The sequence below is a fragment of the Lynx rufus genome, unplaced genomic scaffold (genome assembly GCF_022079265.1).
Source record: "Lynx rufus isolate CCGP_SWC_20201006 ecotype Redwood Valley unplaced genomic scaffold, mLynRuf1.p SCAF_2, whole genome shotgun sequence".
NCBI classification, from domain to species: domain Eukaryota; kingdom Metazoa; phylum Chordata; class Mammalia; order Carnivora; family Felidae; genus Lynx; species Lynx rufus.
The window spans coordinates 206,297,256-206,324,687 of NW_025814834.1; the positions used below are offsets into that span (position 1 = coordinate 206,297,256).

General features: G+C 56.6%; 1 protein-coding gene across 1 annotated transcript; it reads left to right on the forward strand.

Moving 5' to 3' along the window:
* The first annotated feature begins 448 nt into the window (after positions 1 to 448).
* On the forward strand, positions 449 to 18,706 carry WNT4 (Wnt family member 4). Its single transcript, XM_047082382.1, has 6 exons — positions 449 to 634; positions 863 to 993; positions 6,601 to 6,836; positions 17,277 to 17,408; positions 17,499 to 17,641; positions 18,239 to 18,706. Exons 1-6 carry the CDS (start codon positions 449 to 451, stop codon positions 18,704 to 18,706), a joined length of 1,296 nt encoding a protein of 431 aa, XP_046938338.1.
* The last annotated feature ends 8,726 nt before the right edge of the window (positions 18,707 to 27,432 follow it).

Consider the following 27,432-nt stretch of genomic DNA (forward strand, 5'->3'; position numbering starts at 1 on the left):
CAGAATGACCTGTGTTCAAATGCTGCCCAGCCCTGACTGGCTGCATGGCCTTGAACACATGCCTCCCGGAACCTCATCTGTAAAATGGAGGGCGATGATACCGTCCTGGCCAGCCCTGCGTGGCTGCACTAAGGATATGTTAAAGCGCGTGGCTGTTGTTTGAAGAGCACAGGTGACAGGGGACATGAGGTCCCTCCCTTCCTGTCAATCTTGTCCCGCAAAGGGCTCCCAAGTCCCCCAGGCACACTGAGCCTGCACTGGACCCCCCTGTCCCTAGCCCCCTCACCGCGGTGCCCCAGCCTCTGATCTCCTAAAGCACCCACTTGTGTCCCACCTGTTGGACCCCTGGTCCCTGGAGGGTCCGACCAGTGGGCCCAGGTCACCGGCAAGCATCCTTCAGCTCTGCGTGCTCCATCGGAGCAAGCTGTGTCCAAGCTGTGCGGTGGGGATGGAGGCCGAAGTGTCCGCCCTTCCCAGTGGGGGTGTGTCCTTCCCTCAGGCTGGTGAACCCCCGTCTAAAAGAGCCGAGCAAAAGAAGACCAGTGAACAGGACTGTTCTGCGGTCCAGCAGAGGGCCCAGCTCGAGGGACTGCGCGGGGGCTTTGAGGTGGCAGTGATGATGAAGGTGATGACGGTAAACACCTTAATGACCACAGTGATGATCAATAGGACTTGGTAATGTTGCCAACCGGGGAGCAGTGGCTACTATGTGAACATTTAATCCGTTGACGTCTCTTGAGGTGAGAACTATTATTCTCCCCATTCTACAGATGAAGACACTGAGGTTCAGAGATGCTCGCTAACTTGCCTCTGGGAACACAGAGCTGGGATTCTGACCCAGTCTGCCATCTCTCTCGCACAGTGTGCCACCCTGTGGGCCGTGCGAAACGATAGGTCTCCAGGACAGGGCCTCGGGATTCGGAGACCGTGGGTGCAGAAACATCCGGAGGCCCGAGAACAGCTGAGGGGCGTGATGGGGACCCGGGGAGCCAGGTGCTGGCCACCCCCGGAGAGAACGTGGTCCTGGGTGGGACCCGTGGCATGCTTGCCTTCACGCGGCCGTGTCTCCCCAGGCGGCTCACTGTTCGGCAGGCACTCCGGCTCCTTCCGGCTCCTCCTCCCGCCTGCTTGGCCTCCTTCCTCCCTGGTGTCCCAGGCACTGCCACTCCTGAGGAGGCTCTAAATGTGGCCCGGGCAGGCAGGGAGGCCAGAGGGAGGGGGCAGAGAGGCCTGGGCTGGCGTCCCAGCCCCCACCTGGATACCCGCGGGGCCAGGACCCACGACACTGATCTGCTTGGCCTCCCAAACGCTCCAGCTATTTCCCGTCTCCTCTCCTCTTGACGCGCAGGGTAAGAGCTGAGAGGAGGCGCAGAGGTGCGGATTTTTCTCTAGGAATTTGTATATTTTTTTTAAAAAGCAAGCAAACCTGGAAAAGCTTGGGACAAGCCCAGCTAATTTTAGTTTCTAATGAAAACAGCAGGTGGCCGAGAGGATCTGATCTCCCTGGCAGGGCCAGGGCCCTCCAGCCTCGCAGGCTTCGGCACGGGCCGCCGGGGAGGGCCTCCTGGGAGGGGCCTGTGGGACCCGCAGCCCCCGTTGGAGAAGATGGGGGCACGAGCTGGCTGGCAGCGGCAGCCGGGGCAGCCCGGGCTGCTGGGGTAACCTGATCGATGGCGGGGCTGTGGCTAGAGTCCTGGGTGGCTGGAGCAGCAGGTGGCAAATTGCTAAGCCTGTACTCAGCAGTGGCAGGAAGAAGCCTAAACTGGGGCAAGGCGACCAGAACGAGAGAAGGAGCAGAGATGGTCGAGGCCCTCCACGGGCCTGGCCACCTAGCCCAGCGGCAGCCAATACCGATCACTCCTGGGCTCTCTGTGCCCCCCAGAAATGGCTTGTGCAGCCAACATTTGGGCCCGGCCCGGCCCAGCTCCAGGGTCATCAAGTGGCACCCATGTCTCCGGGGAAAAGGCCGAGCCACCTTAGGGTGCAGAGAGGGGATTCCTGAGGCCCCCAGAAAAAGTTGGGTTCTAGCCTCTCACAGCCTCCAGCCCTCAAAGGCAAAGGCAGCCCCCATTTTACTCCCTCACCCCCGCTCTTCCCTACCCTGACGACTCTGCCAAGAGGTGAGCCGAGGGGGACAGAGCCCTCCATCATGCTGTAGGCATTTATTGAGCACCTTCTATGTGCCACAACCTGTGCCGGGCCCTGAGGAGGCCATGGGCCGGACACGACACTGAGGGTAGTGTCAGCCCCCACGGCTGTCAAACAAGGCAGATCCACAACCGGGGTACAGGAGACACAGAGCTCCCAGCCACTCACTCACTGGCCGTGTGACTTTGGGTGAGTCCCTCCACCTCTCGGGGCCTCAGTTTGCTCCTCTGTAAAATGAGGCTGGGCACCAGAACAAGCGGGCTGTGCGGGCAAGGGCCTGTGATGCCCGGGGTCCCAACTCTCTCCGCCCTGTTCCCAGCTGCACGTCCAGTCCTGGCAGCCAGGCCTTCCCAGGCAAGACTCTGGGACCCAGGAGAATCGAGGTGGGGTGGAGCTGTGTCTCCTGCACGGAAGGGGACAGCTGTTGAGCCAGATGAAGGCAGGGGCTGGGGGGTGGCACCGGTGCCAGCCGTGGGGGGGGTGGGGGGACAGGCACACTCCTCAGCGGAAGAGGGTTCTCAGCTTCTTCCTGGAAGCTGTCCCAGTGACTCACGGCCATGGCCACCCAGCAGCCTGCCCCTAAAGCCGTAGGACGGTTATTTCAGGCTGCCTCCCCTCACTGAGTCTAGCCTAGGGGAGAGGGGTGGGGGGTTCCCTGGTCTACTTTATTTCTCATTCAATGCAGGGGGTCCTGAGGCCGTTGAGGCTTGGACACCTCCATCCCCATCTGTAGAAGAGGGACTGTCACTCTGACAGAGGGAAAGGCCTCACAGACCCACCAGTTTAGTGTCCCCACGAGGACCCAAGCTCCGGGTAGGCAGGGACTTGCCCAAGGTCACACTGTGGGCTGGTAGCTCAGCCAGGCCTCCCCGGCCGGCATTCCCTACCCAGAGAAGCCCTGCCCTTGAACACCTCCCTCCACCAGGAGCCTGGAGCCTGTACAGCCTGACCTGGCCCATCGGCTGGATGCAGAGGGAACAGGGGCCAGCTCTGTGCCCCCATGCCCTTCAGGGAATAGGGGACCCCACCCTTATTCAAGAGGCCAGGTCTGGGTCTGAGCAGGAAAGGATCCAACTTGAGGCCCAACTCCTTGTCCCCTCACCGGTGGCCTCCCAAACATGGACCTGGCCCACAGCCAGTAGCTGGGCTCTTGGCGCCCCCTGCAGGCCAAGAGCACCAGGTGGGACTAGGGCCATAGGGGACCTGGCCCAGGCAAGGAGAGCACCCAGACAGGGCTGAGGAGCCAGTGTGTCCCCTCCCCCTCCAGATGCACCCTCCCCTTGCCCCTCCACCACCTTCCCACCCTTGTCTCCCCTCTGGGAGGCTCAGGCTCCTGCTAGTCTCTGCATCCCTGAGGCAGGACCTGGCAGAGAAGACAGGGGGGGCCTCCAGGAAGCAAGGAATGTGGGGAGAGGAAGGGAAGGTTGGATGCCTCAGCCCAAGACCACCCACCTTCTACTCACCCGTGTGCTGCCAGGGAAGTTGGGGGGATCCTCGCAGCTACAGCACACCTCCCGTGGGCCCGGCTAAGAGCCGGCAGCACCAACCACATCAAATCACCTTAATTTCTCACAGCAGCCCTCTGGGATAGGAACCACTATCTCCATGTCTAGATAAAGACAGCTAGACTCAAGCCCCACAACCAGGAGGTGGGGGGCGGGGGGTGGGGGGGGGCTGATGCAGCCGTGAGGCGGAAAGTGGGTCCCAGAATCAGATCTCCCTCGGGCATAGAAGGAAACATCCCCCGTGGTTGGCCAAGAGCTTCCCCTGAAGTGCCCTCCAGGGCCAGTCTGGCTTCACAGCTGCTCCTGGGAACGCGTCAAAAGCCCAGATGCCCACCCAGCCCCGCCTGGAGCGAGGCCCCGGCACCTGCACTTTCAACAAACCCCACAAACGTTTCGATGCTCAGCCGGATTCGAGAACCATTCCTCTGGGCCAGCCCCCATGCCTGACACACAGAATCCACCTGCTGCTCACACACCTCCGGGGGAGGAGAACTCGGCGACCGGTAGGCAGCCCATCGTCTCCACCTTGACCAGCATCCTTAGGTTGAGCGAACCTGGCTCCCAGCGGCTCCTGCCTGCTGGGGCCAGTTCTAGTCCTCCAGCCACTTAAAACAGCATTGTATCCACTTCAAAGGCTTTGAAGTTGGGCAAAACCAGGTTCAAGTCCCTGCTCCACCTCTTATGAGCTGGATGACCTTGCACACAAGGCAAACTACGAAACGGGTCTGTGCCTCCGTTTCTTCCTCTATAAAACAGGGGTCCGTTGGCTTTGCTGGGAGGATAAATGCAACAATGTAAGCGAAGGGCTTAGCCTGGTCCTAAGCTGCATGAAAGCTAACTGTGCTTATTACCGTAGTCATAAAAATGTCCCATATTTTAAGAGGGCTTTCTGTGTACTTCTTTGCTCATCATTTATTCCTTTACTTCATTCGGCAAACAAATGGCAAGTTCCTGCCCTACTGCCTCAGACCCCTTGTCAGCCCATCTTTCACACACAGGACCCCCTTTTGCTCTGACCACAGTTCCTCGACTTAGCCAGAACCAGTGGTAACTTCCCCACATTACAGATGAGAAAACTGAGTCCATGGAGTGGGCCTTCCCCCTTGATCCTTCTATGGACGAGAAATTTGTGCGGCTTCATCACCTCCAAGTATCTCCACCTCCATGCCTAGAAAGCTCCCCCAGACCAGGGTGGCTGGCCAAGCTCCTGGTGGGGGACTGGCTCACTATAGAGTCGGGGGCAGCAGGATACTCGCTCTCTTTGTTTCGAGCCCCTGTTGTGTGACCGAGACTAAGGGTAGAGCCAGGCTCTGAGTTTCCTCCTGGGAGACGGTGGGAAGGCCCCTTTCCCTCACTCTGCTCACCTGTATAATGGACCAGACTATCTGTCAGGGAGCATTCTGGAAGTCTGCGATACTCTGTACTCTGTTGCTCCTCCAAGGACCTGGAAGGCAGCCCCTGCCAGCCCCGCCCTGGGAGGGGAGCAGATCATGTCCCCCTGAACAGGTGGGAAGTGAGGGCAAGGAATGGGAGAGGAGGCCTTCAGAGTCACCACTCAGCTCTCCTCCCAGCACTCAGCTCCCCGTTGTGCACCTACTATGTTCACTTGGCCCTGGCCAAGGATGCTAGAGGGGAGGGGGGGGGCAGGCTGAGGGGCAGTGCTTAGAACAGTCATGGGGTTATCCGGACCTAGGCTCCAAACTAGTAGATCTGCCTCCAAACTAGACAAGCCAGGTGACCCCGAGCCAGTCACTCCACCTATCTGAAACATACCTGGCACTTAGTAGGTGTTCAGGCAATGCACACCTCTGTCCCTTGGGAGGGACCACTTCTTCCTGACAGGGCCTTTCCCTAGCTCTGCTCCCATCCTGGTGAGCATTCATGTGTCTTGCTTCCGGCTCTCTGGCCTCCTGGTCCCGATCACAGCGTCTGTCCTTAGGTGACACAGAGCCTCAACTTGCCCCTCAACTTGCCATGGAGGAGGACAGGCAGGGGGAAGGCCCACAGGGTTTGAAGCTCAGCTCTGGCACTTGCCATCTGTGTCACCCTCTTAGCCTTCATTTTGGAATCCATAAAATGGGCATAACAATTACCACCTCATAGATGGGAGGCAAGGGTGCAGCAGAATATAGTGACCGCCACCGTGCACGACACGTAGTGGGTGTCCAATGAACAGCAGCGCTCCCTCCTGTCCTCCCCTGAAGTAGACACTTTAGAGCCCCTTCTCCCCAAAGGCTGGGTCCCAGAGCTTCCTGACATAAGGTATCTAGCTTGTGATCCCACCATAATTCTATGAGATGGAACCAGCATTGTTGCCCCATCGTCAAGCCACAAAAACTCCAGGGGCTGAGGGATGAGCACGGCACACTCTGTTTTTAAGCCCTCCTCCCCTGCCACCATCCACACACTCATCATCTCGAGTCCCCAGCTGCAGTTGATGCTGGTCTCTGTCTGGTGCCCCGGGATGTGGCTGGCAGTGAGGGTCTGGGCCTTGCAGCCAGAATGCGGGCTTCGTTCACTGGGGTCCTTGCCTGGGGGTGGGGAAAGAGACACGAGTGCAGCGGTTCTAGCGTCCCAGCTAGAGGGACGTGAAGGGGTCAGAGCCCAGGGGCCAAGTCTGGCGTAACATCGGGGTACAGACGCTGGTGCAGGGGCCACCCTGGGCCAGGAGGGGTCCCGTGGGGGCTCCGTCAGCGTCCCTCTCAGTGCTTTGGCCTGCTTTGGCTGGGGCGGAAGCCTTCTTATGATGAGACGGCACTTCCCCCTCTGGTCCCAAAAGCCAGGCAAGAGGGCCTGTCGCTGGATCCAGAGAGAGAAGGCACAGCCACGAGCCACCACCGGGATGAGTCAGCTCCCAGGGACCTGGGCTGGGCACAGCCTCGTCCCGGCAGCAGAGAGAGGGGGAGGGATCGCTGCACCACACTCCACCCCGCCGCCTTCTCCCCAGGTACCTGGCCAAGCTGTCCTCCGTGGGGAGCATCTCGGAGGAGGAGACGTGCGAGAAGCTCAAGGGCCTGATCCAGAGGCAGGTGCAGATGTGCAAGCGGAACCTTGAGGTGATGGACTCGGTGCGCCGAGGTGCTCAGCTCGCCATCGAGGAGTGCCAGTACCAGTTCCGGAACCGGCGCTGGAACTGCTCCACGCTCGACTCCCTGCCTGTCTTCGGCAAGGTGGTGACTCAAGGTGAGGGAGGGGCTCGCGGGAGGTGCGGGGCAGGGGGAGAGCACTGCCTTGGCAGGGGAGCCACGCGCTCATGAGTGGCCAGAGCCGTCTGTCACTTACCGGGCTAAACCAGCACGCTGCCGGACGGTCACGAGGACGCCGATGGAGGCGGGCAGAGGGGCCAGAACGGGCGTTGCGGGGGGAGGGCCAGCAGAAGGGTGCTGTTCTCTGTGCGGGGCAACACTCTACGGTCTGCAGTGTTTTGGTCCCCGGGCTGCTGTCCCCATTTTACAGAGGAAGTAACTGAGGCTCAGGCAGGGGAAAGGATGGATTGGCCCAGACCCCCAGCCCCATGCTGTTTTTGCCCGAACACTAGGCCTCCTGAGGGAGCCCACCTCATTCGTCTGTATCCTTGATGAGCCATGTGGGGAGCCTCAGCACGTCCTGCTCTGAGACCAGGAAAGAGCAGACCCCGCTTCTGTCCTCCTGGCATCAGGGCAAGCCCAGGAGGGGCAGTAGCTTACACACCAATAGCACAAACTAGGGACCAGACACTGTTTTCAGTAAATACTAACTCATCTGGCCATGGAGATAAGGTTCCATGTTGCAAATGAAGAAACTGAGGCACGTGGAGGTTAAGCAACTCACCCAACGTCACAGAGCTGGCAAGTGGCAGAGCCAGGGCTTGAGCCCATGCAATCCAGCTCCAGGGTCTTGCTCTCACCCACAGTGAGAGAATGCTGTGATGGGGGGAACACAGGAGGCTTGGGAGCACAAGGGCGGACTCCTCCCCTGGCCAGGGCCGGGTGCTCGGAGAAAGCTTTCCTGAGTTAGGCCCTCTGCGGAGATGAGAAATCTGAGAAGGCATTAAGCCAGAGGAAGGTGGGCAGGGCAGAGAACGTTCCACGCAACTGGAAGGCTCCTTGAGAGGTCACTGGGTCAAGCCACTGCCCTCGAGGAAGTGCTCTAAACCAGCTGCCTCTTTTTCTACTTCCTGAGCTTGAAACTGACACTCCAGAGCTGCTACCAGTCGACAGGGCCCTTTGACTCGCTAGGCAGCAGGAGGGCATTGCCTGGGCCAACCTTTGTCTTGGCACCTGTGGTCCTGGACAGCGAGGGCTGCCGGGCTTGTGGCAAACCGTTTGGATGTTGTTGGAAACCAACTGTGATAGAAATTTGGAAGCAATTCTCCTGGGAGCTGGCAGAGGCCAAAAAGCACCGTCGTGCTTGGCATTGCTAAATATCGCTGCTCTGGAGAAGCAGCAGAGACCTAGTGAGTGGCCTGGTAGCAGAGAATATCCTTGGTCGATGGTGCACTGCCAAGGCTCTGGGACCTGCTGTCTGAGGAGCCCCGAATTCTAGGCTCGAACGGCAGACCCCAAGTACAGGAAGGTCCTTGCATGCAGTAGGTGTTTGGTGTTTTAAGTGCAGTGGTGGACAGATCAGCAGAGTGTCAGGCTCTTTCACACCCCCGTGCTTTTGTACATGCTGTTTCCTCCACCCCAAATATCACCCCTCTTTCTCCACCCGGCATTGTCCCAGCTCCTACAAACCGGTGGTTGCTTTTTCCTCTGAAGCTTTTTGCTTGTGCTGGGGGCTTTTTCGTGTCTTGTTCATTTGTTTTTGTAATGTTTAAATTATTTTGTAATGTTTTATTTATTTATTTTTAATTAATTTATTTTTTTAATTTCCATCCAAGTTAGTTAGCTTTTAGTGTAACAATGATTTCAGGACTGGATTCCTTAGTGCCCCTTACCCATTTAGCCCATCCCCCCTCCCACAACCCCTCCAGCAACCCTCAGTTTGTTCTCCATATCTATGAGTCTCTTCTGTTTTGTCCCCCTCCCTGTTTTTATATTATTTTTGTTTCCCTTCCCTTATGTTTATCTGTTTTGTCTCTTAAAGTCCTCATATGAGTGAAGTCATAGGATATTTGTCTTTCTCTGACTAATTTCACTTAGCATAATGCCCTCCAGTTCGATCCACGTAGTTGCAAATGGCAAAATTTCATTGTTTTTGATTGCCGAGTAATACTCCATTGTATGTATATACCACATCTTCTTTATCCATTCATCCATCGATGGACGTTTGGGGTCTTTCCATACTTTGGCTATTGTTGATAGTGCTGCTATAAACATGGGGTTGCATGCGCCCCTTCAAAACAGCATACCTGTATCCCTTGGATAAATGCCTAGTAGTGCAATTGCTGGGTCATAGAGTAGTTCCATTTTTAATTTTTTGAGGAACCTCCATACTGTTTTCCAGAGTGGCTGCACCAGTTTGCATTCCCACCAGCAGTGCAAAGGAAATCCTCTTTCTCCGCATCCTCGCCAACATCTGTTGTTGCCTGAGTTGTTTATGTTAGCCATTCTGACAGGTGTAAGAGCATAGCTCGTGGTGGTTTTGATTTGTATTTCCTTGACGATGAGTGATGTTGAGCATTTTTTCACGTGTTGGTTGGCCATCTGGATGTCTTCTTTGGAGAAGTGTCTATTCATGTCTTTTGCCCATTTCTTCACTGGATTATTTGTTTTTTGGGTGTTGAGCTTGGTAAGTTCTTTATAGATTTTGGATACTAACCCCTTATCTGATATGTCATTTGCAAACATCTCCCATTCCTTCGTTTGCCTTTTAGCTTTGCTGATTGTTTCCTTCACTGTGCAGAAGGTTTTACTTTGATGAGGTCCCAGTAGTTCATTTTTGCTTTTGTTTTCCTTGCCTCCGGAGACGTGTTGAGTAAGAAGTTGCTGCGGCCAAGGTCAAAGAGGTTTTTGCCTGCTTTCTCCTCGAGGATTTTGATGGCTTCCTGTCTTACATTGAGGTTTTCATCCATTTTGAGTTTATTTTTGTGTCTGGTGTAAAAAGTGGTCCAGGTTCATTTTTCTGCCTGTCGCTGTCCAGTTTTCCCAGCACCACTTGCTGAAGAGACTGTCTTTATTCCATTGGATATTCTTTCCTGCTTTGTCAAAGATTAGTCGGCCATACGTTTGTGGGTCCATTTCTGGGTTCTCTATTCTGTTCCATTGATCTGAGTGTCTGTTTTTGTGCCAATATTTTTGTAATTTTTTTTAAGCTTATTTATTTTTTGAGAGAGACAGAGAGAGCATGAGTGGGAGAGCAGCAAAGAGACAGGGACAGAGAAAAGCCCAAGCAGGCTCAGCGCTGATAGAACAGACCCCGACGCAGGGCTCGAACTCACCAACCTCATGACCTGATCCGGTATCGAAAGTCAGACGCTCAGCCAACTAAGCCACCCGGGCACCCCTGTATTTTTTTCGTTTTGATCTAATTTCAAACCTACAGGCAAGTTACAAAACATTGTTTTCATCTCCAGGTGATGGATTTATTCAGTCAGCTACTTTTCTTTTCTTATTGAGGTATAACTGACATACAACATTATATTCATTTCAGGTGTACAACATAATGACTCCACATGTGTATATATTACGAAATGATCACCCCAGTAGGTCTGATTAGCACTCATCACTACACATAGGTCCACCTTCCTTTTCTTATGAGAATTTTTAAGATCTACTCTCTTAGCAACTTTCAAATATGCAACACAGTATTCTTAACCATAGTCACCATGCTGTACATTACATCCTCGTGCCTTACTTATTTTGTAACTGGAGGTTTGTACCTTTTGACCCCCTTCACCCATTTCACTTACTTCCCCACCCCCTACCCCACCTTTGGCAACCAACCAATCTGTTCCCTGTATGTACGAGCTTGGTTTTTCCTAAGAGAATTCCCATAATGCTCTTTACCTAGATTCAGCAACTGTTTACATTTTAACCCATCTGCCTTATCAATTTCTCTATCTCAATCTCTCTCTCACTCTCCCTTAACACAGACATACAGACACACACATATGCACACGTCTAAACCATCTGTGTTCACACAGCTTTCATTACACCTTTTAGACTACACTGTAATGCCTGTTCCCTCACCCCACCCCACCACTTTCCTAAACCTTGAACTGTTCTGGGGCGAGGTGATGTCTCCTTTACCTGTTTCCTTTACCTGTCTCCTTTACCTCTTCCATGCCTGGAAGAGCCTGGCATGGAGGACACAGTCAATGGATGTCATCCAATGACAGAAAGCAAGTCGGGGCAAGGACTCAAGAGGGCAAAGAAAGGGAGGCATGGGTTCGGTGCTGGCCTGAAGCCAGTGAAGAACCCCATGGAAAAGTGCCTTCCTCACCTGTGTTTGCAGCAGGAACCAAGGGAGGGCTCATCCCTGGCTCAGCAAGTTTGGGGAAACACTGGGAATCCTACTGGCAATGCTGAAATCTGCTCCAGACTAAAGTCTGAGTGGCTTGGCTGAGCGTCCAACCCCCTCGAGGCGGAGTCAAGGCACCCACACACCAGGCAGACATCAGGGGCGTCTGGAGGAGTCTGATCTCTTCCTATTCATCCATATCCTCACTCTTGTATTTCTCATGTTCTTCCCTGGTAAGAGTCCTCTTGGAAAAGTCTTAATTTGTCTCCACTGCACAAGAAGAGGCACCTGCAGGGGAAGCATGGGCAGGCGTGACCTTGGAGGAGTGGCATCACTCCGAGTGGCACCTGTCAGTGAGACCAGCATGTGTGCTTACCTTATAGGGCCCCTCACGAAGGTCCCGTGACACAGGGGGTGGCAGCCCTGAGTGTCCACCCCGACCAGGAAAAGCCATCCTCATCACCAGCTGCTGTCACTGGGGACAGCTACAACAGCAGCAGCCAGTCTGGGCAGGCCTCTTTGGTGGCCACCAGCTTTTGGGGTGATGGCAAGGGTGAGCTTGATTTGGTGCCCACATTCATCAGCTGCCTGGCTGGGGTCACGGCCTCAGACATGGCGGAGGCCCAGGAGCCAAGCCATACTTGGAGAAGAAAAGGAAACCCTTTGCTGACGGCCGCCTGTGTGCCATCTTGCCTCAGATCGCCCTCATGACAACTCTTGAATGTGTGGCGTGCCCCTACTCTACTGCCAAGAAGGGAGGTCCAGCAAGCAGAGGGTGGTGACACACCCCCAGCTCCGGGACCTGCCAACTCTTGGCCCTGAGATCTCAGGCAGGGTCTGTTCCCTCTCCTAGCCTCATAAAGTGGGGACAGTCTCAGGACCAACCTCCTGGGATTTCCATCAGGATTCAGAGATGATGCCTCTGAAGGGCTGGATGGCACTCGAGCCCCACAGGCAGACATTGCTGAGGTCTCGCAGCCTCCAACTCTACACCCCAGCACCCCACCACCTCCACCCTGCTCCTGGCCTACTGAGGCGAGATGGGTGGTAAAATAATGGTGAACAATGAGGACCGTGTAAGTGAGGGCCAAACTGTGTGCTCCAGGCTAAAAATCCACCAGAAACCTGGGGAAATTCGCATCCGGGATGGCCGGGAACGAGGGCAGGAGGCAGTTCTTGGCCGAGGAGGCATTACGGCCAGGTGTGGGATGGCCTCTGTGCGTTTTAGTCACTGCTTTGTCCCAGAGTCTAGAGTAAGCACCTGCACATGGTAGGCCACTGATAAATATGTGCTGAATGGATAAAAAAGGTTTGAGGACAGGAGGGAAAGCCACAGAGTCTGGCCAGGGTTCAAGGTCGCCATGAACAGGATACACTGGGGTCTCAGAGCAGGCTGGCCCAAGCATGGCAGGGAGAGGTGGACAAAGCAATGCAAACTCCTCTTCTCCTCTTCCCTCCTTCTGTGGGCAATGCCGTGCCTCTGCCTGCCTCCCCGCATCTCATTCTGTGACCTTGACCAAGGGAGAGGGGACTCAGTGAGCCTTGAGGCCCTCCAGCCTCTGGCTGCCATGGTTGCGAGGCGATGGGGTGCACTGGCCGAAGCAAAGTGAAGACTCAAACCCAGGCCCACCTTCCCAACCTCTGCGTGTCTAACATCCAGACACCTTACTGACTGTAACATTGGACTAGAGTTAAGAAGTAAACACTGTTCAGTCCTAGGCTGTGACTTACCAAGACCTGTCTTCTCACCTCGATCCTCCATACTGGCATCGTGCTGGGCCCAGGGAAGGCGAGAACATGCCTTCTTTCTGGGTGACCTCCAGGCCAGCCTTTAGGTGCCATCAGATTAAGTTACAGGGGGGCTGGGGTGGGCCCCCAGAGACATTCCGCCACTGGGAGTTCCTTAAGGACAAATCTACCCCGTTTTCCCTGGAGTGTAGCATAGGACCGGGCTTGCAGTGGGTGATCAATAAATGTTAGGTGAGGGAGCAAGCAAGGGAGGAAGTGTCTCTGCCCTAAGGAAGCTTTTAGCCCGATGGCAAACACACAGTTGACTGCCTGGCCTTCAGGGTGTAAGCGCCCTAATGATCCCTGTTTGCAAATGAATAAAATGGCATTAATCACGACAATAATCACAAAGTATGTCTCAAGTGCCCATTATGTGCCAGGGACTAGACTAAGCATGTTCTGTATTTTACCTCGTTAGGTTCCCATAACCACCTGTTGAGGTCAGTGCTTTCATCAGCCCCCTTTCTATGGACAAGAAAATTGAAACCACACATCTAGGAAGTAGCGGGGCAAGGAACAGATCTCAGTCCTGCTGCCTGAGCATCCAGACTCTCCCAATACCCATCCCTGTCTCCAAGGGCTGCTCTGTGCACCGCCCTGCGCTGGGTGCTAGGGGGCAAAAGAGAAGTATGGGGACAGCCTGGCCAGGCAAACAAGCAATACACTTAGATGATAAAACCACCTGCAGCCTGATTTCTGATCCTGGGGGCAGGCAGGCCAGCGAGAGCACCAGGAGCCCTGGGAGGTCCAAGACAGAGGGCAGGAAATGTGGGAGAAGTGTGGGGTCTGGCCTGTCTGGGCAGCGCTATCTCGCCCTTGTTAGAGTTGGGATAATGAGGCTCAGAGAGGACAGTCACGCCGCTAGTAAGAGTCTTAATTTACTCTTTCCTCTGTGCTACATCATCTCTTAAATCCAAAGAGGCTTCCTAGAGGTGGTTTCAAGAAAAGGTGAGCTTTTGTAGCTAAGAGAACAAAGGAAACTGGGAGGGCAGGCTGGGGGCAGGGAAGGGGAGAGCACAGGGCAGTGTCTTTCTCAAAGACCAGGGCCTGTCCTGCCCCACCTCCCAGGACTCCCTCCCTGGGTCTGCTTTGGAAACACGTGAGTTATGCTCAAATGGCCCTCCCACCAGGACCCCAGCCTGGTGCCCAGGAGACCACTATGTCCATGGCTTCTTTTAAGCCCAACTCGGCATCCACGGCTTCTTCTCCAAACACTTCTTCCTACTCGAATGTCCTTCCTTCCCACATCGGGGCAGGGGGGGGGCGGGGGGCATCGCACGTGACGTGCTCAGAAGGGTACGGGCTTTGACTCACCCAGGCTTCGGTTCTGGTTCCCGCTGAGCCGCTGACCGGCTGAGGGACCTGGACCCCAGGGCCTCACTCCTTCCTCCAGAACAGAGCTGGAGAGAGCTGGGTGCCCCATTTGTCGTGAGCCATAGACAGCACTTGGAAAGGCCCTGGCACTTAGTAGGCCCTCAGAAAGGGGAGCTATTACTGGGTCCACAGGACCCCTCCGAATTCCCAACCCCAGGCAGCCCTGGCACCTTGAAAAGATGCCACTGAGGTGGGACCCAGCAGAGCCACTTCCGCTCCACACGCTGGAGCCCGGGGAGGAGGAAGAAAGGAGCTGGGTGTGGGGTGTGGCAAATGGCTTCATGGAAGGCCAAGCAGGTTGCAGGGCAGCTACTGGCACCGAGGGGTCTGCCTTACCACCAGCTCTGATGTCCCAGGAGGACAAAGCCAGATCTGTCTCCCTGCTGCAGCTGGAACAGGCAACCCTCCCCTCCCCACCCCCGCCCCGACCAGGGGGCAGCTATCTTCTGTGACATGTGGGGATCTCCCTCTGCTAGGCTTGCAGGAACGCCACAGTCCCTTTCTGTCATGGCAGTCTCTGCCAGGTGCCCCGCTAGTGAGCAAGGCTCCAGCCTGGACACCCAGGCAGAGGAGAGGAGCAAGGAGGGGCCACAGCCCTGGAGTCAAAGGGCTGGGACCCAGAGCCAGTTAGAAAAGGCTGCTGGAGCCACTGCTATGGGCCTTAGGGGCATGGCGGCTTGGCCACATTCTCCAGGCCTTCTGGGGCCTCCGGTGTGGAGCACAGGCCAACTGCTCACCATCTCCCAGTAAGGAGCCCACAAATGGGACTGAACTTGTCCTACAGAACTTAAGATTTAGGGCAGACCTAAGAAAGCCCATCCTGGCTTCACACACAGGAGGTAGGAAGCGATCCACTGCAGGTGTATTCCTGCAGGCTCTGGGCTCCACAAGGACAATGTCAAGGTTGAAAGCTCTGCAGCCAAACTTCCTGAGTTCACATTCTAGTTCTGCCACTTCCTGACTGGGTATTGTTGGTCAAGTTGCTTCACTACTCGGTGCCTCAGCTTCTTCGTCTATAAAAAGAGGATGAAAAGTCTCCTCTCCATAGGGTTGGGGTGAAGAGTATATAAATTATGTGAAGTGCTTAGTCAGTGCCCAGCACAGAGGGAGCTCTCTATAAGCTTTAGCTCTTATGATTTTCCCTCCACGATCTCTTCCTTCAGGCCCACTCCCAAGCTGAGAAAACCAGAGGGTCCTGTACCCAAGGCTGGGGCAAGGGGGATCTGGAGTCCCGGTAGATGGATGTTGGTTTGGGGAATGAGGCAGAGGTCTCCCTGAACAAATTGACAGGGAACCTTGCACACCAGGGCTACCAGCACTCAGGGGAGGAGAGGAGCCCAGATATCCAGGGAGGACCAAGGGCTGCCCGATAGTCCGGAGAAGCAGGAGTAAGGACCAAGCCCAGCCGAGCACTGGGGCCACCTTACCAGTCCCATTGGCCCTATCTCCCGCTTTCCCTTCCCCCTTGGTCTTTGGGGCGAAGATCTATGCTGGTTCAGGCCTGGAAATACCAGAAATACCAGAAACTAAAGTCGTCCCTCTTTGGGCGGCCACAGCACAAAACCAACCAACATGATCCTGTTATTAGCCTCGATTAACTTGGAGAGGATTCCACCTCAGGCCGTCGAGGTCCCGTGGCTCCGGCCAAGGCCCCCGATGCTGGCCCAGAATGGCCAAGCCAGGACAGAGGGTGGGCAGTGGAGAAGTGGGTGGTGGGCGGTACCCGCAGTTCAAGGGCGGAACACAGAACAGGTTGTCCGGAGCCACCGGGGCCTGAGCCGCCCCCCACCCCAGCGCCCGGCTTCTGCTGCCTGTCCACAGACGTGGGCACAGAGGAGGTGATTGTTTCCATCTGACCACGGCAACTGCTCCCGGGGGGCAGCCAAGAGCACAGGCCTGGGTGTCACGGTGGTAATTGCCAACCACGGGGCCAAAACCTGCCCCCTCCACTCCTGCGGACACAGACACTCCAGCAAGAGACAGAAGGACAGTCACGGGCACACAGAGGCCCTCACAGAACCCAGAAGAGGAGCAGGGCCTGTCTGGTCACACACCCAGTGAGCCACGTGCACGTGCACTACACGCACCACCAGCACCACCCACAGGCCCAGAAAGAGGCTCCGCAGCAGCTACACCCTGAGGCACCGTTCCCAGGAGGATAAAAACACCCATTCAGGCAGGGGGCGAGGACAGGCACCAAGACAGGACTGCTAAGAAGTCAGGGGGCAGAAGGGGAAGAACAGGCAGCAGAGGCAGACGGACCTGTGTTTGAGTCCTGGTTCTGTCACCTCCTTGCCGGGTGACTGGGAACAAATCGCTTCCTCTCCCCAAAGCCGCACTTTACCATCTGTGAAATGGGCACAAGTACGGCTCCCCAGTAGCAGGGGGCATCCTCTCCTCAGCACTGGTCCTGGTAAACAGTAGGGACTGTCACTATTACGATTTACTGTCACAGGGGTGGAAGGAAGCAAAACGGCCTCAGCAGAAAGGGCTGGGGCGGGTTGATAGTGCAGGGGGACCCCCTCGGGGCGCGGGGGGCAGCTGGGGGGTAGGCACGAATAGAATGCAGGTTCTAAAAGAAGCCAGACCTGGGCTGGTGGTCCGGCTCTGCTGTTTCAGGGCCCCGGCAGTCTCAGTAAGTCGGCTCCGCTCTGTGCACCTGCCCTGTCTCCCCTGATGATGTTAACCACGCGCCCTGGAGAGAGGCTGTGACCACGGTGTCCTCAGTCCAGTCGGGGCACTGCGGCTGGACTGTCTGCCTGCTCAGCCATGTGTTGTGTGACCCGGGACGAGGCGGCTGATCCGTCCGTAGACTCCTTACCTCGCGGGTGCTGTGCACACGAGCCGATCGGCGCACGTGCAAGGGCGAGCAGCGCCTGGGACGCAGCAAGCGCAGTCGGTGGCTGGTCCGGGCAGAACACACACACACGCCGGGGTACCTCCTAGCCGTCAGGCAGGCCTGCCTCCCCGTCTCCACGGGCCTGCCTCGAGGGGCTCCCCGGTACCACTCCCCACGACAAAGGAAGGAGCCGGGCGGAGCCCCGGGACCCAGCCCTGCCCTCCCTCTGCCTCCCACAGGGACCCGGGAGGCGGCCTTCGTGTACGCCATCTCTTCAGCAGGTGTGGCCTTCGCGGTGACGCGGGCATGCAGCAGCGGGGAGTTGGAAAAGTGTGGCTGTGACCGGACGGTACATGGAGTCAGCCCGCAGGGTAAGTGTGGGAAGTGGGGTGGGGCGGGAGGGGGGGAAGGGGGGCGGCCCCGCCCTCACTCACCACGGCCACTGTGCACCCCCTGCACAGGCTTCCAGTGGTCGGGATGCTCGGACAACATCGCCTATGGCGTGGCCTTCTCCCAGTCCTTCGTGGACGTGCGGGAGAGAAGCAAGGGGGCCTCATCCAGCCGCGCCCTCATGAACCTCCACAACAACGAGGCTGGCAGGAAGGTAGGGTGGCGCTTCTCCTGCCACTACCACCACCGGGGCGGGCTGGGCAGGGCGCCTGGAACACTCTCCCACCCTGGCGCCACTCGGGAACATTTGCGCAGGCTCCCACCAGCACTTGCGTGGGCCGGAGGGGTATGGGGCGGCGGGTGGGGGAGCAGACAGGTGAGCAGGTGTCACAGAAGCGCGTACGACACACACACCCCCCCTTAATAAGCAGCAGAGCCAGGATCTGAACCTCGTGTCGATGCACAGATCGTGTGCGTTACCTAGGATACTGGCTGCCTGCTCCTACTCCTGCTCCTGCTCGAGGTTCCCCTGCAGACTCAACGCACCTCTCCCGTCCTGCCCCCCATCGTGTCCCTCACCACGCAGTTCCAGAACGATGCCCTTCGGGAGGTTTCTCCTCCGTCACTGCAAGTGCCCCAAGGGCAGGGACAACGTCTCCCACCGTCCCCAACACAGCCCACCAGCCCACCCTGGCGGACAGCGGGTGCTCACTCCGGAAGCAGGACGCCCGTGCTCCCGTCCCCCGGCCCCGCCCCAGCCTCCCCGCCGGCCGTCTCCTGATGGCCCCTCTCCCCTCCCCGCCCCCTGCAGGCTATCCTGACACACATGCGGGTGGAGTGCAAGTGCCACGGGGTGTCGGGCTCCTGTGAGGTAAAGACGTGCTGGCGAGCCGTGCCGCCCTTCCGCCAGGTGGGCCACGCACTCAAAGAGAAGTTCGACGGCGCCACCGAGGTGGAGCCACGCCGCGTGGGCTCCTCCAGGGCGCTGGTGCCGCGCAACGCACAGTTCAAGCCGCACACGGATGAGGACCTGGTGTATTTGGAGCCCAGCCCGGACTTCTGCGAGCAGGACGTGCGCAGCGGCGTGCTGGGCACGAGGGGCCGCACGTGCAACAAGACGTCCAAGGCCATCGACGGCTGCGAGCTGCTGTGCTGCGGCCGGGGCTTCCACACGGCCCAGGTGGAGCTGGCCGAGCGCTGCAGCTGCAAATTCCACTGGTGCTGCTTCGTCAAGTGCCGGCAGTGCCAGCGGCTGGTGGAGCTGCACACGTGCCGGTGACAGGCAGCGTCAGCCCCGCGCCAGCAACCAGCTCGCGGCCCGAGGGAGGCCGGTAATTTAAACAGCGCCCCCGCACCTACCCCAAGGGATACTGGCTGTACTTTTTGTTTTGGTTTGGTTTTTGGGTCCTCCTGTTATTTATTGCTGAAACCAGGCGGGCGGCCCCAAGGGCACCAGCCAGGGCCTCCTCGAAGCCTGGGCCTTTGTGGCCGCCACTGACCAAAGGGATCTCGCTCGTGCCTCTGGCTGTCCACATGTGGCCACTGCTGACCACTCGGTTGTTAACTGCATCTGTTTTTCTACTCACAGACTTCAGCTGGGTAACGAGGAGCGTTGGTCACATGCCTACTGACCCTGCCATGTAGGGAAGGAGGCGGCCCTATGGCAGGGGGAAATCAGTGCCATCTCGAGGGAAGCTGCACCCCTGCACGTACACACCGGCCCCTGGCAGCTTCAGCCTGGTCTCCCAAGCCCCTGGAAAGGGAACGGGCAGACACCAGCTCAAGGGCAAAGGGTTCGTTTGGCCCTCCATGGGCGGCCGGAGGTTCAGTCTCTGTGGGACCTTCCAGGCGGGAAGAGCAGGCGAGACAAGGGCAAGAGAAGGTGCTAGTCCCACCCTGGAGCCCAGCCCACCCAGCCTCCCCAGTCAAAGCCGCCACTCCCTGGTCACTCCCAGACAGGAGCACCAGCTGCCATCTTGGACCAGAGGTCCCAGCCAGGCCTTTGCAGCGACACCTCTAGACGTGTCTCCTCACAGTGCCACTCGTCTGTGAGACGGAGAATGGACATCACACATGCAGAGGAACCCGGCCAGTGGAAAAGCCCTGTCCCACCCATTATTTCACTCACTGAACCGAATGTACTGAGCAAATACCATGGTCTGAGCCCTGTACTGGGCCATCCCATAGGACGATCACAACAGTCCTGGGAGGTGCACAAGACAGGGATGCTTGTGCCCATTTTACAGCAGAGGGGGCACTGCTCAGCCAGGTCCCAGAGCACGCTAATCAGAAGCACAGCCAGAAGAGCCCTCCAGACAAAGTTCCTCCTGGGCGCCTTACCCAGAGGCCCAGGAACTGGAGGTCTCCTTGGGGAGGAAGTGGGGCCAGGAAGTAGCAGAAGCCACAGACCACAGGCTAGACAAGCGGCCACATGGCTCCAGGGCGCAGAAGACGGACAGCTAGAAGGCTGGCGAAGTGAGGTGTCCGCAGCTGAGGCGACCCTGCCCCCAGGTACCCTGGGCACTGAAGAAGAGCCCCCCAGAGAAATCACCAGCAGCCTGGGCCTGGCCCTGCACCCCAGCCAAACCAGCAGGAGCACAGCCCAAACTTCTGTGACCAGGACATGCACACAGCAAGACTCGGCCTGACCCCACTGCTGCTTCTCAGGTGGGCTCCCAACCACCATAGGAGCTCGCTGTCAGCTCAGTCTCCAAACTGCCCCCTTAATGGGGCCCCAGGCTCCTGGTTCGAGATCTCGAGCGCTGGGATCCCCAGCTGGAGATTCTCAGACCCCAAGCTCTTGGTTCCAGGGTTCCATGTCTGAATTCAAAGTCCCAGATTGAGAATATGGGTTCCGGCCTGTAGAAGCTCTCCTCCAGGCCTTGTGGTTTGTGCCTCCTGGTGCTGGCTTCCTCACGAAGAAAGGGTCAACACCCTTGGCCCCAAGCCAAACTCTCTGCTCAACGTCCATCCAAGAAGGCCAAAACCAAGTGAGATGCTGCAGCCACACTGGAATGAGGGGTAATCTTGGGGCCGGCAGGCTCTGATGTGGATGAAAGCTGAGCCCACTAAGTGTCCCCACAGCGGCCCGGCTGGACTCACTGCTCCTCTGGCATGCTCTGTTCAGCTGTCTGCTCAGTGCCAGGGAAAATGCTATCCCTCACTGGCAGAGGCCAGACCCAGACAAAGAAAGCATGGGAGACCCCTCCCCCTCCAGAGACAGGGCAGAGCCACTCTCCCCCACCCCCAAATCCTGTCCTCAGAGCCAGAGGACTGGAAGGTCCAGGCTGGATGCTGGTATTATGGATACTGCCCCAGGAAAAAATGAGAGGGTCTGTGTCCGCTCACAGGCTTCACCTTTCCACCTGCCTGGGGGCTCTCTCAAAGCTGACCACCCTGGGGTTCTGAAGGGTATGGCCTCTGTAAAGCAGACTAGAATCTAGGAGCCTCTGCCCAGTCCTACCATCACCAGCACCCCAAAGGCCAAAGGGACCCACAGCTGCATGAAAATGGAGCTTCCTTGGAAACACCCAGCTCCCAACTGTCCCAAAGAAAGAGGAGGAACCAGCCCATGCCTTACGCAGCCCACCCACTCTGGAAGCTGGCCAGAGGTCCCAAGTCCTGCCCGAAACTCTCTCCGTTAGTCTCCACAAGGCAAAGGTGATGTCCTCTGAGGCCAAGGGCCAGATAAGCCCCAGCTCTGGATGCTGCTACCCCTCTGCTGCCCATACCCCATCCTCTAATTTTTATACTAGGCCCCTTGCCGTTGTGACACCCCCACGAAATAGTCTGATGCACGATAAAATGATTATTTCTTTATCTTGTAATTGTGAAAGTGACTTCTTTCGTAGAAAAGGGAGGAGAGAGACGTGGGGAAGGACACTGAAATACACAGACAACTACGTAACGAATTCTAGATATGAGGACCCTCCTGGCCCTCTTTCCGTCTGAACTACTGGTTTGATGGCCACACAGGAAAAACCCACCTGCATGCTGTCTGGAATCCCCCTTTAACACACGAGGCTATACCTGCATTTCATCGAGCCACAATCAGCTATTTAAGCCTTGGCCTGAGCCAAGGCCTCAGAACCCTTCTTGAGAGTTGATATAGAGGATAAACAAATACAATGACAGAGGAGGGTCTGGTGAAGTGGGTGCCAACTGAGAAGGTAAAGACCAAATCGAAAAGAACTTAGTTCCTGCCAGGGATCCAAGGCCTGTGGCTATGAGTCCACTCCAGAATTGGAGCCTGGTCAGGATGAGAAGTCTGGATGGAAAACTGCATGTAACTCAAGCCAGAGCTGATGGGAAGACCCAAGGTGGCTTCTCAGGAACCTCAGCCTAGTGAAGTCCCCCCAGTCCCCGCCCCCTGCAGCAAATTCACACCAGCCTGGAAGCAGTTAGGCTGCTATGTGCTTGGCTTTCCAAAAGTTTAGTGGGGTATAGAATGGCTGAAGCAAGTGCTTTTAAGACAGCAGAGGTGCACGCAGATTAGTGAAGAACTGGGGAAGGGGACAATGGAGGGAGAGAAGGGTCTGGAGGATGGGTGGAGAGAAAAGGACACCTCATCCTTAAATCAGGGCCAAGGCAAGAGTGGGAAACTGGTGACACAGAGGGTCAAAGACGGCTGAACAAAGAGGTGATGGTCTCCATACCCAACCATCTCCTAGAACTGGCAAAAGGACCCAGGTTTTACAACCGAACATTAGACTCCAGTGCTGCCACTTTTTCACTGTATGGAAAATTGGGTAACGCATCATCCCTCCCTGGGACTCATTTTCTTCCTCTGATATTAATAGGGGGCTATTCCCCCTGCTCCAACTTCAAGTGGGGCTAAATAGTAATAGAACCTATTTCTTGGGGATGTTGAATAAAATACGTAAAGCTCAACAAATGGCAGCTACTATTATGAACGTTTCTTTTCCCTTTTCAGGAATGTAGGAGGCAGTGAAGGTGGCTCTAAAATTGAGGCCAGAAGAAGGATGAAACAAGGAAGAAATCAGAGAGAGTTAGGAGCTAAAGACAGGTGATCCTACTTTGGCCCCATCCCCCAAATCAGACACTGACAGATGCCTCAGGACAGAAATCCCCAGGTCCTCAGAGACAAGAGAACCCAGGGGTCAGGACACCCAGGCAGCAGCAAGCAAGGCAACGGCAAAGCTGCCCGTAGGCACCAGCAGGAGAGGCTGAACCCAGGTCTCAATGTGGCTGAGAAGCAGGGCTAGGACAGGAAACGGGGGCCAAGGAGTGGAGGAAGGAGCTCCAGGGCTGTAGGAAGCACATGTAGTGGGGCCCAGGGGCTCTGCCTATGAGGATGGAAGGCTTTCAGGACTCCGAGGCAAGGTCAGCTCATGGAGAGAGCCTGTGTCCAGATCCATTCTTGACAGCTGTCCTCACGAGTCAGGCCTGAAGGTCTCTGAGAAAGGCTGTGAGGCTGTGATAAAGCGGACGTCCTTCTCAGCCCCTGCTTGACAGCCAGTGGCCCAAGAGACATCTGGGGAGACCAGAGGCAGAGTTTGAGGTCTTGGGCCAAGAAAGGGGCAAGAACACAGGCAGGCAGAGGGGTAGAAAGTACAGCGTTCCGGGCAACTGAGAGGGGCTGAGAAAGACTGAGAAAGACAGTAAGGAAAAAGCAGAAAGCTGGGAAGACTGGCACACAGGAACAGAGAGGGAAACACACAAGGAGAGAGAGAGGACAGTGCTGAGGGACCAGAGGGCATCTGGGCAGAGGAGCCCAGCAGCTTCCTGGCAAAAGGAGAAAGTGCCGAGCTTCAGAAGGCGTCTGACTCAAGAAAGGGGGAGGGGGTCTGAGGGGTGTGGGGGAAGGGGCGGAGCATGGCCTGCCCTGGCCCAGGCAATGACTTCATAGGCATCTCCCCCCACTCCTTCCTGAGCCGCCAGCCCTGGTGACCCCCTGCCCGCATCTCAAGGGTCTAGGCCAAGCAGGCGCTGACAGGGGAGAGAAGGGGCCCTCCTGGGCCGGGCCCCCAAGCCTGGCATAGTGCCTGCCGGGGAGGAGGGGCCTAAAGGCCCAGCCCTTGTCAGCATCCCGGCCGGCACTTCGGAGGCAATTAGCAGCCCAGCTGAGCTAATCCCCCGCCTGGCGAGGCCAACACAAACAGGCCCAGGCCGGGTGCACACTCGCCTCCCTGTTTGCTGAGGGGCCCGGTGGTCCGCCAAGAATAACACCAATAACCCGGGGCCTTCTCTAGGTTAAGAGGAGGACCAGGGCTTGCTGAAGAGCCGACAGTGCCCGACAGAGCATACTCTGGCCAGGCTCCCTGGCTGCCCCAGAAAGGCAGCCACTGTTCCCAAGCCTTGGGCCAGCCAGGAAGAGGAAGCTGGACACAAGGAGCCATATACTCTGATTCAGCCCCCACCCCCACCCCTACCCATGCCACCTGTGAGGGGGAGGGGCCAGCTCAGGCTCGCGCTGCCTTGGCCAGACTAACAACTGAAGTCCAGAGGGGCCGGGCCCTCTGATCAGGACCCAAGGACTGCAAGCTCCACGCTGGACACAGGAGCCGAGAGACAATTCAGACCCAGACCCTGCCCTCAAGGGGTCCGTGGTCTAGTGGGAGACCAGACTGCATACGACCGTGGAGCAGGGCCAGTCTCTAGTCCCGTAAGCAACACGCCCAGACTTGGGAAGGCTAGGCAAGAAGCCCCACGACCAAGAAGACAAAGGGAGACCCTGGAGAAGATGAAACTTGAGATCCAGAGACTGACAAATTGGGTGGATGGCACCAAGGGAGGCAGGAAGGATCCAGAGCAAACTCTGGCACAGGCTGGTCCTGGACCAGGAATTATTGGACTAATTAGTCCTACTTCGCAACCGCTGGGAGAGCCCAGGCCCTAAACAAGGCCCTACTCCTGCTCCCCACTTCTTGATTCCACCTACAACAGCCTTCAGCCGGGGACCATCTCCCTTTTGAGTCAAACCCTCTATCTTCAATCTGGTTCTTCATCTACCTAAGTACCTCTGGACTCTGCAACAACCTCAAGAACTGCAGCCTCCTTGGAGTTTCCACTTGGGAAAGTGACACAGCCCCCCAGAACGAGCTGGGCTCCTCGGGATGCCGTGATCATCCATACGCGACAGTACCACATTCACTAAGCTCCGACTGACTGTGGGGCCAGGCCCACACTAATCACCACCTACCTGCGTCATCCTACTTAATGATCACAAGCAAGCAAGAGCACATAGGTATTTCCTACTGGGTAAACCAGCTGAGAGGCAGTTTCACAGACAAGGTGACTGAGGCTCACAGAAAGGAAGAGACTTGCCTACAGTCAGAGCCCATGTCTTCAGACTCCGAGTCAGGATGGAGTTTGTCACCAGGCCTCTCCTCCAGTCCAACAACTGTCTCCATTTTCCCTCACCCCACTGTTGGCCTAGACCTACCTTTGACAGTCCTGGGCCAAAGGGCCTTGAGGCCACCCCTCTCCACAAAGTAGCATTAGGTCTCTGGCTGGGCTAAGTCAACTCTGTCACTCTGCTGGGGACCCGTGCCTTGCTCTGTAGACAGCTTTCTCTAAGGCAGAGAGTGAGGAAGGCTGGAGTCACAGTGCTGGGGCTGACAAAGCCACAGCTGAAAATAGTAGCCCTGCCCACTGCCCCCTGCCCCCTGCCCTGGCTAGTGTGGCAGAAGGTGGTGTAGGTCCAGTTCCAAGCCTGCCAGAAAGGCCGTCAGGCTCTCAACCGCAGCAGGAAGGGGCTGACGGTCCATGGCCTGAACTCTCTTTGGGCTGCTCCCACACGTGCTCTAGAACACCTAGCCTGCATCAAGGTACGGAGGAGGAGATGACTCCTTTTCCCTTTCAGTTCAACCAAAAAGGGAGTTATCTTTCAAAAAGATATTTTACTAAGAAACTGAGGAAAAGCAAGCTTATCGTAAGTCCACCGAAACAAGCAGATTCCTAGGCAGGGCTTAAAGAGCACCTAACCGGTGTCCTGCCTCTCCCTTCCTTCCTCGTGAGGCCCCTTCCAGACAGCAGGACCTCGGGTCTCATTCTAACTTCACTGCTGACCACCTGTGGAATGGGAAGCAACCTAATAACCTCTAAATCCCATCAGGAAAGAGAGACGAAGACAATGACAGAGCCAGAACCAGACCCAGTCCTCATTCCACAGCCTCTATTCTGGATGCCCCCCGACCCCTACCCCGTCTTCTCAGCTGTCAGAGAACCAACTGAAACACTGAATGGCGAAGTGCTTCGTGGACTGTAAGGGACACTAATGGTTGTCGTCAGCCAGTACCTGGCTCTTTCGTTAAGAATGACGGAAATGGGTGCTAGCGTGCGGGGGCGGCACTGTAGGTTCCCGGCCCCGTAAGGAATTTGCTGGGTCTCACTTCTCCCGGGAGTCTTTCCATCCCTCCTCCTCCCTCCTTCCAGCACCTCCTGCAGCCTGGGCCTCCTCCTCACGCCCTTCCTGGACAGCGGCCGGAGCCACCTGGGAAGCTTCAGGAACGGCCGATGGTTACCGCGGCCAGGACAGGGCGAGTTGCTGCCCCTCTGATTCATCACAGAGCTGGAATAAATCCAGAGAAGTGACCAAGAGGAGGCAAGTCTGCTGCTAAGAACTCAGACTGCTTTGGTATGGAAAGAGGGAGAGAGAGGGCAGCTCCGTCATTCAAATGAAAAGGGGATAAGGGAGGGGACTTTAGACTCCTTCAAAAGAGCAGGCACAGCATTGGTGGGAGAAGCCTGAGGGCTGATGTTGCACCAATACGGAAACGAGCCTCTTCAGGCCTCTCGCTAGCTGGATGACCTCCTACGAATTAGCCCCCATGAGTGTCAGCTCACCCCCCACCATAGCCATTTCAAAGGCTACTGTGCAAACTGAACCATAATCGAGGCGGGTGTCCAGTAAGTAGTCCCATGTCCCAATCCCCTCACTTCTGCCCTAGGACACGCACGATCCTCCTCCCACTTCCCAGTTAGCACAGCCACGTCTGATGACAGCACCCCACACACCCCCCATTCCTCAACTCTCAGCAACACGGCATAGGATTCCTGGTCCCCAAGCTGCTCAGGCACCCACCTGCAACCGCAGCCTTAGTGCGACAGAATGGTGAGGAGAAAAGCAGGTTACTCCCCTCCAACTTGCCTTCGAGGGTCGGAACTCCATCCAGCTGCCCCCAGCAGAGGCATCAGCTCATTAGCAGGAAAGAGGCTCTCAACCTTTAACCTACACCCCTTGCCTTTAGAGACGAAACTTACTTTGTTAATGAACTCTGACGTTTCCACGTAAATCTGGTATCTAAAATAAGCCTTTCAAATTGCACATGCCGTTTGTCCACTGGCTATTCGAATGCTTCCCCAAGGGTGTCTAGTGCTTATGGGCTCTGGAATCAAATAGCCCCAGCTCTACCGTGTCCTAGCTGTGTACCTTAGGTAAGTCGTTCAACCTGCCTCCTGGGTTAGAAACTGAGCTACTGTGAAGCTAAGCACGAAAAGCACTTAGCACACTGCCTGTCACACCGCCGGTACGTGGCCATGAAGCTAGTACCGCTGCTGGTAACAGTGGAGAACGTTCCTGCTGCCACCCCTCGCCCGTGACCCTCAGCCCGGCCCAGCCGGTCGTTTCAGGATGGACTCCCCAGACTTCAGCTGGGCAGAGGACACCCGCCACAGGAAAATGGGCAGGCCCCTCCTTCTACAGATCTGGGCACGTTGTGCCACACACACTACCGCACACGCTCTCATATCCGCCCTCTTAGACCAGGAGGTCTTTCAAGGCGGAATCTGGGTCTTCTATTTTACATGGGCAAAGCGGGGGCGGGGAGGCCGTGGTCCAGAATCACCGACTAAATGCCAAATGAACGACTCCGGAAAATAACGCAATGCAGCCATCTGCTGAGCGCTACACAGGACTGCCCACCTGACGAAGGGCTACGCAGGAGTGGACTCCAAAGCTCTCTGACAGCACAGCTGTACGGCTGTTATTCTGGACTCCTTCTCCAGAACAGAGGAGGCAGGCAACCGTATCAAACCATCTTC